At 40.7% G+C, this 12,066-nt stretch overlaps 1 protein-coding gene across 1 annotated transcript in view; it reads left to right on the top strand.

Annotated features, from left to right (window-relative positions):
- ADAM12 (ADAM metallopeptidase domain 12) overlaps positions 1-12,066 on the top strand; it is a 192,371-nt gene that overhangs the window by 136,063 nt on the left and 44,242 nt on the right. Inside the window, exons 11-12 of the mRNA XM_014945202.1 lie at positions 93-177; positions 4,317-4,465. Of these exons, the coding sequence (XP_014800688.1) occupies positions 93-177; positions 4,317-4,465 (234 nt within the window). The remainder of the gene's footprint in view (positions 1-92; positions 178-4,316; positions 4,466-12,066) is intronic.

The following is a 12,066-nucleotide window of genomic DNA, read 5'->3' as shown; positions in this document are numbered from 1 at the left end:
ACTGGCAGAAATACAAGAGTGAAAATAATAGGGTGGTATCTTGGCACTGAGTGGTGATTCTGTGGTTCTTCTCCTTTCCCTCCCACCTGCAGCGGGGTGTACTTCCAAGGGACTACCATTGGCATGGCGCCCATAATGAGCATGTGCACAGCAGAGCAGTCTGGAGGGGTCGTCATGGTAAGTGGTAAAAGCACAGGACTTGAAACTGGCCCAACTGGTGCAACACCATCTCAAGTTTTGTAGCCTCGTATTCTGTACCAGAACATCAGCCCCATTTGTGCCATTTTCAGCCTCAATATTATCTATATATACGGTCAGATTGCTTGGAAACGATAGTTTCCGTGGTGAAAAAAAATCAAAGTATTGCATTAAAATATAGCATGACATCTTTGCAAGAATCCTCTAGTCCTAATTGTCATTAAATCAGCTGCTGATGTGCTGTGAAGGATGACAACCAGAAGAAGTATTTGCTAGGCACTTGGGTATACTAGTGTTACAGGCAACAACAGTCTATCCTGAATCTTTTATTATATTGATTTTATTCTGTATTTACAGAGTTTCCTGTGTAAGGCCTTATTTTCCATCTTTGCAGCACAGGGGTTTTATTACATTGCCAGAGAATTAGAACAAACAATGGCAGCATTTGTTCTACCTGAGCCTCTCTCAAAGACTATTACTGGTAATGCTGTTGTTAGATGCTAGACATGAGGAACACACACGTAAACATCTTAGCCAATTTTTCTGAAGTAGTTCTGGAACTTTTTCTTTCAGAACTTTTTTTATTATTATTATTTTTAACAGTTCTAAGCAAAAGCAGGGGAAAGAAGTTTTGCGCTCACTAAGCTTTGCAACAGAAGTACTTTCCATAAACTTAGATGTGGACTCCCAAAGCTTGTAGGCCACCAACAGGCTCAGCTGGTGACCTCAGAGCTCAACTCCAGAGCAGAAAACCAGGAAGCCCTAAAAATCTCATAGATAGTCCCGAATTCAGCCTGCACGTGCTGAAAACCTTTGTGTTTTTGACAGCTTTGTGGAGATTTCCAGCACCTCAGGTGGTGTGGTGGTTGTCTCAATTCCTCTGCCATGCCTCCATGAGAGCCTGTCCCTCTCTGCTTTTCTATAGGGCTGAATTCGCTCAGTGGTAGGTGACGCCCTGTCTCCCACTAATTTTTAGAGAACTCAGAGTGGGGAGAGCAGTCATCTGAGAAGCTTTTGTTTGCCAAGAGCATTGTAATTTTATTTTACTGTGATGGTTCTGTCATGTTACAGAAAGACCAAACAGAAGCTGACATCAAAGGGAGTCTTTGACACACAATTCAGGCTTCATTCTTCTGTTTCAAAAGATTGCCCACTAAATTCATGGATTTAAAAGTAAAATATTGCTGAGCTGCTGTAAGGTAACGTAGGATTCTCACTCATGTCAAATTTGTATTGACTTTAGTGGGAAGTTAGGCTAAATGACAAGTGTGGAACTGAGGCACTTACATTTCAGTGAATTACTTCAATGAAATAAAAGTGTGGTTCAGGAAACGTTCCTATAACTAAGTGAACCTGCATGGAAAGTACCAGGATTGGGGCATTTGCCTGTTCTAGCTGTAGGTGACAGTATTTTATTGCTACGATTTGATCTGAATCTCAGCGGAACGAAGGGGAGTTCAGCTAAAAGCAGCTGCATGTTTTCTGCAACAGCTTATAATGTCTCAACAGTAGATGGTTGCTTATTCAGTGGTTGTGAAACTGTTTGGTAATGACTTTTACTGCTAAAGTTAACTTTAAAAGACCCTGGTGGAATAAATCAAAGTCACATTGCTATTCATTTCTTTAGCCCTTGTGGTACTTAAGTGGTCTCAGTATCAAATGGGACATGTCACTGTTTGTTTTGATAATCCTCATTTACGCTGTTTTCAAATAACCTCTTTTGCTGAGACATCACATTCCTTGTTTTAAGAACCCTCTCTAGAAACTGATAAAATTGCATTCCAAGTGGATCTGAGCAAGTAATGAGAACCGCATGGGCTGTAATAATTGTTTGCCTATTCAAAACCCAAATTACATTTCAGATCATGTATTGCTCTAGTTTCTGAGTGGGCTTTGTGAATTCTTGTTTTTAATTTTAATTGCCATCTTTAGAGGTGTTCAAATAAATATAATCTCTGTTCAGTAAGAGACTGGCAAAATGAAGAAGGACTGAGCTCGGTTTGTTGTCTGTGTAGGTAGCTCAGAGTTTACAGGAGTTTCTGTCTTGGCCACATAGCCCAAATTTCAAGGCATCACTCCAGTGTGCTGCCGGGAAATTATATGGAATTATATCATTGTTTTCTTAATCTTCAGACCTGGATTGTTTTCCAGTTGAGTGAGAGGTTGTGCTCTTTTTACAACATCAGGTTGATTACACTGAATTCTCTTAATATTTCATAAATTGCTATATGAGTATGTGACTGGTAACTAGATAAGACATCTTCATATGTAGGCACAGTGCAAGACCATATATTTTCTTGATTATTAGAGCTTATTTTGCTGGATAGGTTTACTCTGTTGTTTCTTTTACTACGATAGGTTGAACAGCTTCTTTCAGCAAACAGGCATCCTAGAATATAACTGCACATAAACTGGCTGTTGTGTTAGTCTTGAGACTTTTATATTAAAATTTTAAAATTCAGGAAAACCTAAAAAGAGAACCTTTGTTAACAGATAAAATTCTTCTGGGTTTATTCCTAATGCAGGAGTAGTTTCTTGTTTTCAGAATGACTGTATTCTCTTTTTGGTTTGGCTTTCTCTTTGAGAAATGATTTACTAAATATATTAGCACAGACGGATGAAAGAAGAAACTCTTAAATCTACACCAAATCATCTATTAAAGGCTTCATTAATATATAGCTAACATATTAGACAGTTTTCCCTTTCACTTCTTTTTAGTCTGAAGGTTGGCTCAGATGTTACTAAGAGTTATTTAAACTGAATATATTCATACATGCTTTTAGAGCAGACAGCTGTACATAGTAATTCCATTTACTAACTGATAAATAGTGGATCATGCATTTATATTACATGCTTATACCTTTAGGGAAAGCTTTCATATGAGTACAGTGGAATTTTTTTTCCCTCAAGGAAAATGATCAATGTGGAAATGTCTCTTTACTTGTGGTTAAGCCAAAGCATCAGTCTGATCAGTAGGCTGTAATCAGACCATGCAGGGAATTTCTCAGAAATAATTGTCCCCAAAATCACCATTTCAACAAGGATTAATGTTAATATTTCAATTTTGACACTCGCAACATTTAGCATATTCATAGTTGGTAACAAGAGGCCATTGAAGATTTCAACTTGCTTTGTCCTTTCATTTTGAAAACAAGGTTTTCAAAGGTCCTTTTCTTACAAGGCTTGTGAAATCTTAGACTTTCTGATATTAAAGAAACAGTCTGAAGAACAATATACTTTCTGATATTAAAGAATACTCTGTGGGTGTTCAGCCTGGAGAAGAGAAGGCTCCGGGGACAATATTGTGGCCTTTCAGTACTTAAAGGGGACAAACTTTTTAGCAGGGCCTGTTGGGATAGGACAAGGGGTAATGGCTTTAAACTAAAAGAGGGGAGATTGAGACTAGATATAAGGAAGAAATGTTTTACAATCAGGGTGGTGAAACACCAGCCCAGGTTGCCCAGAGAGGTGGGAAATGCCTCATTACTGTAAACATTCTAGACCAGGTTGGACAGAACTTTGAGCAACCTGATATAGTTGAAGACGTCCCTGCTCATGGCAGAAGGGTTGGACTAGATGACCTTTAAAGGTCCTTTCCAACCCAAACTATTCCATGATTCTGTGATTCTAAGAATATTAAATAGATTTAGTGAAGTATCTTGCTGCCTTTGTAATTTACCTCCTGACGTGAAAAGTCTTCTCACTTTTCCCTCATCCTCACCCATAAATGATTACCCCTCTCAACACACCATATCTGTGTGGGTTCCTGTTGTCTGCCACTGCCATGTCTTGGGAGTTTTGGGGAATTACTAAGCAGGGAGGTTTTTAAGACCTAAATAAAGAAATGTTCAGATATTCAAAGCTGCCCAATGGTCTCAAATATCTAATGTGCTGTGAAAAGTGGATGGCCAGGACAGACAGACTGCCCTAAAATTCCCAGTCTGCACTTAGTGTATGTGGATGAATTTAAAATTGTGTCCATTTAACAGCAGTGTAACTACAGCTGGTAAGTTCATAAAACATTTCAAAGAACAGGCAATAGGACCTTAGAGGGGGAATGTGTATTTTAACTTGTTTTTATATATTGACTTCACTAGTTCTTTTATGTTTTTTTCAAGGATCACTCAGAAAACCCTCTAGGTGCAGCAGTCACCCTGGCTCATGAACTGGGACACAATTTTGGAATGAATCACGACACATTGGAGAGGGGCTGTAACTGCAAAGCATCTACTGATAAAGGGGGTTGCATCATGAACCCCTCTACAGGGTAAGTGCGAGGGTAAGCACCAGCAGCTTACAGTCAGAGTGGGAAATGTTTAGTTTCATTTTGTGTCTCAGGAACATTTAAAGGGAATAAAGAAAAACCTTTTCAACACCTGCCAAATCTTCTCACAGTTATCCCCCTCAAGCTGAAACAATTAAACTTGTTATCAGAGCACGACATGTACCAATGTACCCTTCTATTTCCATGTTACCAGTGTGAGAGACAAAAATGCCATAAGCAACTAGTTAATTTTAAAAAAACCCAAAACAATACAAACAACGAACTGCATTGCAAGTGTTGAATCAGAATTTCACCTTCTCTCATCTTGCCAAGTATCAGTCATAATAAGAAATGAGCAATGTCCCAAGGCCAAGACTAAGATGAATGTGTAAAAAATAAAGCAATGCAGGAAATATATTATTAGACTCTCTGTAAAGCCTTTGTCTTGTGCAGACAAGGTTTTTAGTTTTACCCAAACTTTTGCATTTCACGCCTTGTTAGAAGTGTGTAGCAGTATTAGCATGTGAGCAAATCCAATCTGTAAGGTCAGTGGGGTTAGGGCTGTTCAGTGGCCGGAGGGAGATCTCTCAGGAAAAGATATGAAGCCAATGAACCCGTGGTCACCCCTCTGGGTCAGCGCCGAACAGTTGTGCTGATGATGAAGGCACGATGTCAACAGAGAAGACTCGTGTTTCTGTGGACACAAAAAGTTCAGGCACCACGACCAGGGTAACTAGTTACAGCTTGCTTCTCTCTATTTTAAATGACTGTTAGTAACTGAACAACATAATGAATGAGTTCCCCATGTCCATATTCAGGCAAGAACTGGTAGGATTAAATGGAAGTAAGAGAGAGTAGATTTACCAAAGCTTTCTGATGGTAAGTGATGTGCTGGACTGGACTGCCTGCAGAAATGTTACTGCTTGTGACTGGAAGCTGGTAAGAACCAGTCGGACAAGTATCTGTCAGCAGTGTCTTGTAGGTACTGCTGGATTTGCTTTGGGGCAAGAGGATGGTCTAGATGATCTTCTGATGTCTCTTCCAGCTCCGGCATACTCTGCGTGTGCTTAAACTTCATCTGTTGCTTAAAAATCACTGCTGGGAATTGTCATCAGCTCAACCTCTGCCTTTCTCCTAGAGTGTTTCTGGGAAAGGAGGAGAGCAATCTGGGAGAGGCCAGGGAATGCTGGGCAGGATTGCTCCCTGCTGGTCAGCCTAGCAGCAGCCTTGGCACTTCTTCAAAGGCGTGCTGTCACCCTCCTCCAAGGCAGAAAAAGGGATTCTGGCCAGAGGCCAAGCTCAGCAAGTTAAGAGACAAACAAAAGAGAGTTGTGTGTGTGTGTGTGTGGAGGAGAATGAAAGTGATTTCTACAGTTTGGAAACGAAAAATAACTTGGCTCTTCTAAAACAATAGGTAGTAAATATCCGTATGGAGCTGCATTCTGCAGCACGTCAGGGCTCGTGTGCACATTGTGGAAACAAACTGGGATTGGAAACAGGGCTCTGAGGTGAGGTGATGTGATAACTGGTTGGCAGTGGGCAGACAAGTCTGGGCTCTGAGCTCCTGAAAGATGCATGTGAGCGTTAGTCATCTCAGCTGAGTTACTGGTTGGGCATCCAGTTACTCCACTTCGGGAAATAAATTGCAGGAGATGGTCTCAGGATGGAAATTTCTAGACACTTTCTGAACTCATCCCTGGTTATACCTTCTGCCCCGAGTCCTTTGGGTGTACCTGAAATTGTCCTTTGTGCCAGATGTGCCAGTCTTGGAGACTTTGCTCCGGGTTGGCTCAAGGCAAGGACCAAGCGAGGTTGTACCCTCTGAGTGTGTATTCCTCAGATGTGAGCCCAAGCAGCTCAGCTCACTCCGTGTTGGAGTTCCTGTAGCACCTCACAGGTCACAGACTGTGCTTCCTTCAGCACCCATGGGTTTGACAGTGTGGGGAGGGGGCCATCGGGTACTCTTGGAATTTTACCAAACTTTGTGTACAACTTGTGCCTGAGGAAGAGTTGTGGCACTCACAGAACTGGGTAGGCTGTTGTGTTTGCAGTGTTTATTGATTTATAAATGGAAATTTTAACATCAGGTTTATAGCCTTAGGCTTTACCTTCATACTGTGCTGTCGATGTGTAATAAGTATTCCGGGAGAATACTTTACGCCTTAAGCCAAACTGCGTTTTACCAATTTAAAATTAACACTGAATATTTGCCCAACATCTGACCAATAGCAGTATTCCTCTGAGCACCGTTATCCAAGGAACAATGAAGAGTTTTTGACTCTGGAAGTACGTGACTGTTAAGGGAAAGCCAAATGTATATTCCCTACCTGAAATACATTCTTAGAACAGCAAAAACATCACAACGAAGAGCATCCCAGGGAAGCCATATACATTTAGAGAGACAGCCTGCTCTCTCTGTATACTCATTGGTACTCACTCTCTGCTCTTCTAATATCTGTTGGTTTAAGGTAGAATTAACAAGTGTAAGAAAAAAGTCTTTGGGCTGAAGCTAGTCTCCATGAAACCCTTATCTGATACCTAAAAAGAATAGGAAATATCTGGGTTATAACAGAAAGACCCCTGTAAACTTAACTTTGGAGTCATTTGTGCGGTTGTGCAGCAAAAGGGAACGTTTTAAGGCTTTTTACTTAAAAGTTATTTCATTAATTATTGCCATTTCTTTCAGTTCTTATGTTTCAGTCTTTGAAGAGGTCTTGGAAATTACTTCTTAGTGGAAAAAAATCTCCTGGGATCAGTATGGAATTTAAACTCTGTTGGATCTATTCTTTAATGAGCTTCCTATAGCTTTTACTCTTGAAAGATACCAGCAAGATGTGTACCACTTGCGTGTGAGCTACAAATGCCTTAAAGACCCTCTATGTTAGCAAAATATATTTAGCATAACATGGAATTAAGCATATAAACCACCAAATTTGTGCCACTTCAGGCCTTTTAGAGATTCAAATATCTACTATGGAAATCACATAAATCCCACTGTAGAAGTTTGGGGGTTTGCTATAAAAATAGTATCAATAAGGAAATATTTAATACTAACACATTGTTCCCTCTTTTATGCATATTTTAAATAATGTTCCTCCAGTTCTTTTAGATTTTTTTTGTCCATGAACTGTTCCAAGTGAAAAAGAAGGGTATAAGGAGTCTTAAAGAGATTTGTAGTTCTTTTTACTGAAAACTAAGGGACTAGGCTGAGCCAGTGAGGCCATTTCAGTATTCCACTTGTTTTCCAAGTATCTCCCTGAAGTTTCCAGTCTTAGGAGTGAAAATATTCTTCCTGACAGCTAGATAAATACAGAAAAGTTCTGGTGAAACCCAAGGCATTAGTCTACATTTATACCACTGCAACTAAACCAGAATTTAGCACAAACTTTGGAGAAAAATTATACAAATTAGCAGTGCTCTTGTTTTTAATAATGCTGGAAATGTGCTTTTCTTATGCTCCTTCATCAAAATTGAGCACAGGTATCTCCAAGGAGGTTGAAATTAGCTGAGTTCCCCCAAAATAGTTGAAAGCTTAAGAGTTCATATATGCTTGACATTTCTTGCCAGCCTTAAGAGAAGCAGAAATTGTATAGCTAGACTTCACCCCTCCTGTAAAGCCAAGGGGTTATACTATCCCTCACCCACATGCCTGTGTTCTCACCACTAGCTTGCTTGTCTGGTTTATATATAGGTGACTTACACAACTAACTTGTTGTCAAGGAAAGTGAACATGCTGGAAACATGTTCTTCCTTCCCTCTTACAGTAAGTACAGAAACATAGAACAGTCTGGGTTGGAAGGAACCTTTAAAGGCCATTCCCTGCTAAGAGCAGACACCTTCCACTAGATCAGGTTGCTCAGAGTCTCATCCAGCCTAACCTTGATGTACCTTGAAGTATTTCTTGATGCCTTCCCATTCCACACCCTCCTCCAATTTGGGTGTTAACGAGAGAGCAGGTGCACTAATGACAGCTAGTTTTACCAAGCACATTCAGGTGCTGATCCTACTGTAGTCTCCACCCCTTTGTGGAGTCCCATAACTTGCTATAATGAAAGTGTCTTTCATTGTCCTCTCAAAGAAGTTTGTTGTTCTTACCAGGATGATTCCTGGATAGAGCCATTTGTTTCATCTCTTTTTGCGCTTCTGTAGACAAAAGCAGGCTTTTACCATGCTGATAGAAAAGAGGGTGATGGGATAAGGGCTGCTTTGTTGTCTCTCCTCTAGTCCCCTTTGCACCTGGCTGTGGTAATGACAGAGATTTTTCCTCCAGCTCTGACCTGCTGCCCACACCCCATTTCTTTTGCTCTCCTTGTATTTTGAGATGAAATACCTCATACTGACCTGGAAGGGCGCATGCTTTAATCATAGGCTGAAAGCTGTCTTTATGGCTATAAATCATGGGGGGTTTTTACACATCTATCCAGCAGACCCCACTTACCCCATTGCACTGAAACTACAAATGGAAAATGCAAACCAGCTGGGAGTTTGTCCCTGCAAAGAAATACAATAGTAGGAAGGTGGTGTGGGTTTGTGCTGAGGAACCATGACTGTTTCTGTGAGGGCAGGCCTTCAAATGCCCTTGAGCTCTACCATCAAGCACCGTCACATTGTGTCCAGTCTTCCAAGTCCTGCTGCACCCTGAGCCCAGCCTGGCAGCAAGTCGTGTAAGTCCACTTTGACTTTTATTTCTGCCTTGGCTGTAAATTACTTCTCATCAAAGACCATGATGGAGAAGAGATGAAATCAATGCAAAATAATTGAAAATAACAAATCCTTAGGAAAAACAAAATACAATGTGGGATATTATTTCAAGACATGAAACAAGTGATATGTATTTAGGAAGTGCAAAAACTAATGAGTGAGAGAGGGCAGGGCCATTGCTATTTGCCCGACAGACTTTTGAATGAAAGAATATCTATATCTCTTCAGAAATTTTTGTTTTAATCTAGGTCCCTAGTAGACCTGGGTATTTTCTCTCTGTTCCCAGAGTCGCAAGGCACGTGCTGGTTTGCACCCCAGAGATGGCACGAAGCCTTAGGGCCAGAAAGCCACTTGGTGTCACACAGGAAGGTCTGGGCCAATAAAATCAAGGCACGTGCTGGTTTGCACCCCAGAGATGGCACGAAGCCTTAGGGCCAGAAAGCCATTTGGTGCCACGCAGGAAGGTCTGGGCCAGTAAAATAAACAAGGAAACAGCTTCTCCATGATAATTTCCCTGCACAACAACTCTTCTTCATTATGTTCCTTTCAGTGTGATGTTCCTTTTGAAAAGTCAAAGAATGAATTGCATCCCTCTATGCCTGCCATTTTTATTTTTTTTTTGCATTCTTGTCTTGGATCTTGTGTTACCGTTTCCATTTTCACAGCTGGAATTTAAAGTCAGTATATCTTTCTGATTCGGTCAGGTTTTAAATTCAATTTAGGCAGATAAATATGATTGTGTGTGTTCCAGGGAAGTGGAGCTTGGACTGTGACACCATGACTTTGTGCTGTGCTGCAGGACAGCTTGGGGCTCTGCTCCAACCAGGGGGACCGGGTGTTGTGTAATGATCATAAGCAAAAGAAAAGGAGAAATGGAATTGAGATCAATTCTTTAACCTCTCAGCTATGGATCATCATTTTAGAGGTTTTTTGTTTTTTTTTATGGAACTGTGCCTCTCGGTAGAAAATACCAGCTAATTTTGAGTAATTGCCTTTCAGTACACAATTTCAGTTTAATTACTGAGTTTTTGGAGGCAGGGTTTGGGGGAGGAGAACAATTAGGAACACACAAAGAGCACATAGTAGAAATCGTGCAAAGTATGTAGAAAAATAAGGGTTCATTTACTGTTGAAATTTGGAGAAGACATGTTTTTTTAGGCAATCCAAAAACCACCCACTGTTATCAGCATGCTTTTAAGTAAAATTGAAACCTTGATGTTAGAATTAAAACAGATAGCCAATGGGAAGCTGCATATTTGTGAATGAGAGTGAGAGCAAAATACAGTCTGTTAAGTCAGCTGAGTGACAGTCCCAAATTAAACTGATAGGCTTGATCTAAGTACTGCTGAGGAGAAATGGTGAAAAATCAAAGATGGAAGGGACCATCAGGTGGGCTTCTTCCAGATACTTGTGGTCTTTTTCATTAGTATGTACTATATTTTAATTCCCTCTAGGAACTATTAGTTATTCTGCACTGAACACTGAGTGCATTAGTTACAATTAAGGCTAAATAAAATATTTAAGTGGAAACATAGAGTTTTTTCCTAAGTAATAGTACCAGATGTCTATGAGTAGCTAAAAAGTGACACCAAGCAAGACCAGGAGTTTCACAGAAGATATCATAAATGTGAACATTCCCAGTTGCCTGACTGGTGCTAAGCTGGTCCATAGGTTCGTTATACGAGTGGCTCAGGCACCCAAGGATTAGGTTAGGACACATGTGTTCTTTGTTGCATGTTACAGGCCAATTCCCAGTTTTGAAAGTATAGTGCTTATGATCTGGGAGAAGAAGCTATGCTTGAAAGGCAGCTTTCCTGCAAGTGAGAAACAGTTATATTTGACACTTTCCTTTTATGTATTAACTTCAATGGCCAAGGAGATGTGCATTGCAATTTAGTTTGTGTCATTTATAGCATCCGTTTCTGCTGCCAGAGAAAACTTGATTTTATCGGCTACTCTCTATTGACAGCCCTCTCTGGTAGCAAGTATATTATCAGAGACATCTAAAATAGCTATTTCTTTGCTTTCTTCTCTTCCTCCCATCCCCAGTTCATGCTACTTTCACATTGTTGAAGGTCTTACTTTGCTTTGTTTCCTGACTTTCCTAGTGTAAATGCCCTGATTCAGATTCTGCAGTGCTCAGACTTTTAAGATTTCTCCACTGTTCGTGTTCAATGTAAGGGTAGGGCTGGCAGAAGTTTTAGCACTTGAATGTAGCTGGTGTTTTAGAAGTCCAGCAGTCAGTGTGCTCCCTCTTCCCCGAACTGCTGGGGTCTAAGGGTGCTCCTGGTGATGCTCCCCCAAACCACCGAGATGTTACAACTTGGATTAGGTATTTGTTCTGTCTACAGTAAAGCAGAGAGAACAGTAAAACAAACCGTAAAGTAAAATTAAATGATAGGTCATGAGTTATAGAATCTATGTACAAGGTCTCTATGCAAAAGCCATCAGGTATTTCTGATTATAACATTACCCCCACAGCAAACCCCGTGACATATGGATTTGAGCAGAGAAATTGGCCTGTGGATCTAAACCCCAACCTGATTTGCTCCTGTGCTGTAGTTTATTTCTGGTGAACTGGAATTGTGTGTTGTGGGGCTACATGATAATCCAGCTGATGGAAATCATCCAAGTTAAAAACAAGGCTCGTGGGGGCAGAGGAATGTGTACTAATGAGGATTATTTAGTGATCTGCCTGGCAGTTCAGGAGCAGTCATCCCCTAACTGTGACCAGCAGGACTGGGTCCGAGTGAGATGCTCACAGCTTCTTTATCTTCCTTCACCACCCAGGGCAACATCTGGGGGAACAGCACCCTATCATTAAGTGTCTTACACAACTGATGTCCTTTGATGGTGTTGAAGGTCTGTTCTTCCCCTTGTGTATCAGCCATTACCATTAATGA

This window comes from Calidris pugnax, unplaced genomic scaffold, assembly GCF_001431845.1.
Source record: "Calidris pugnax isolate Ruff unplaced genomic scaffold, ASM143184v1 scaffold89, whole genome shotgun sequence".
NCBI classification, from domain to species: Eukaryota; Metazoa; Chordata; class Aves; order Charadriiformes; family Scolopacidae; genus Calidris; species Calidris pugnax.
The sequence above is the reverse complement of the archived record's forward strand: the minus strand, read 5'-3'. Positions and strand labels throughout refer to the sequence as shown.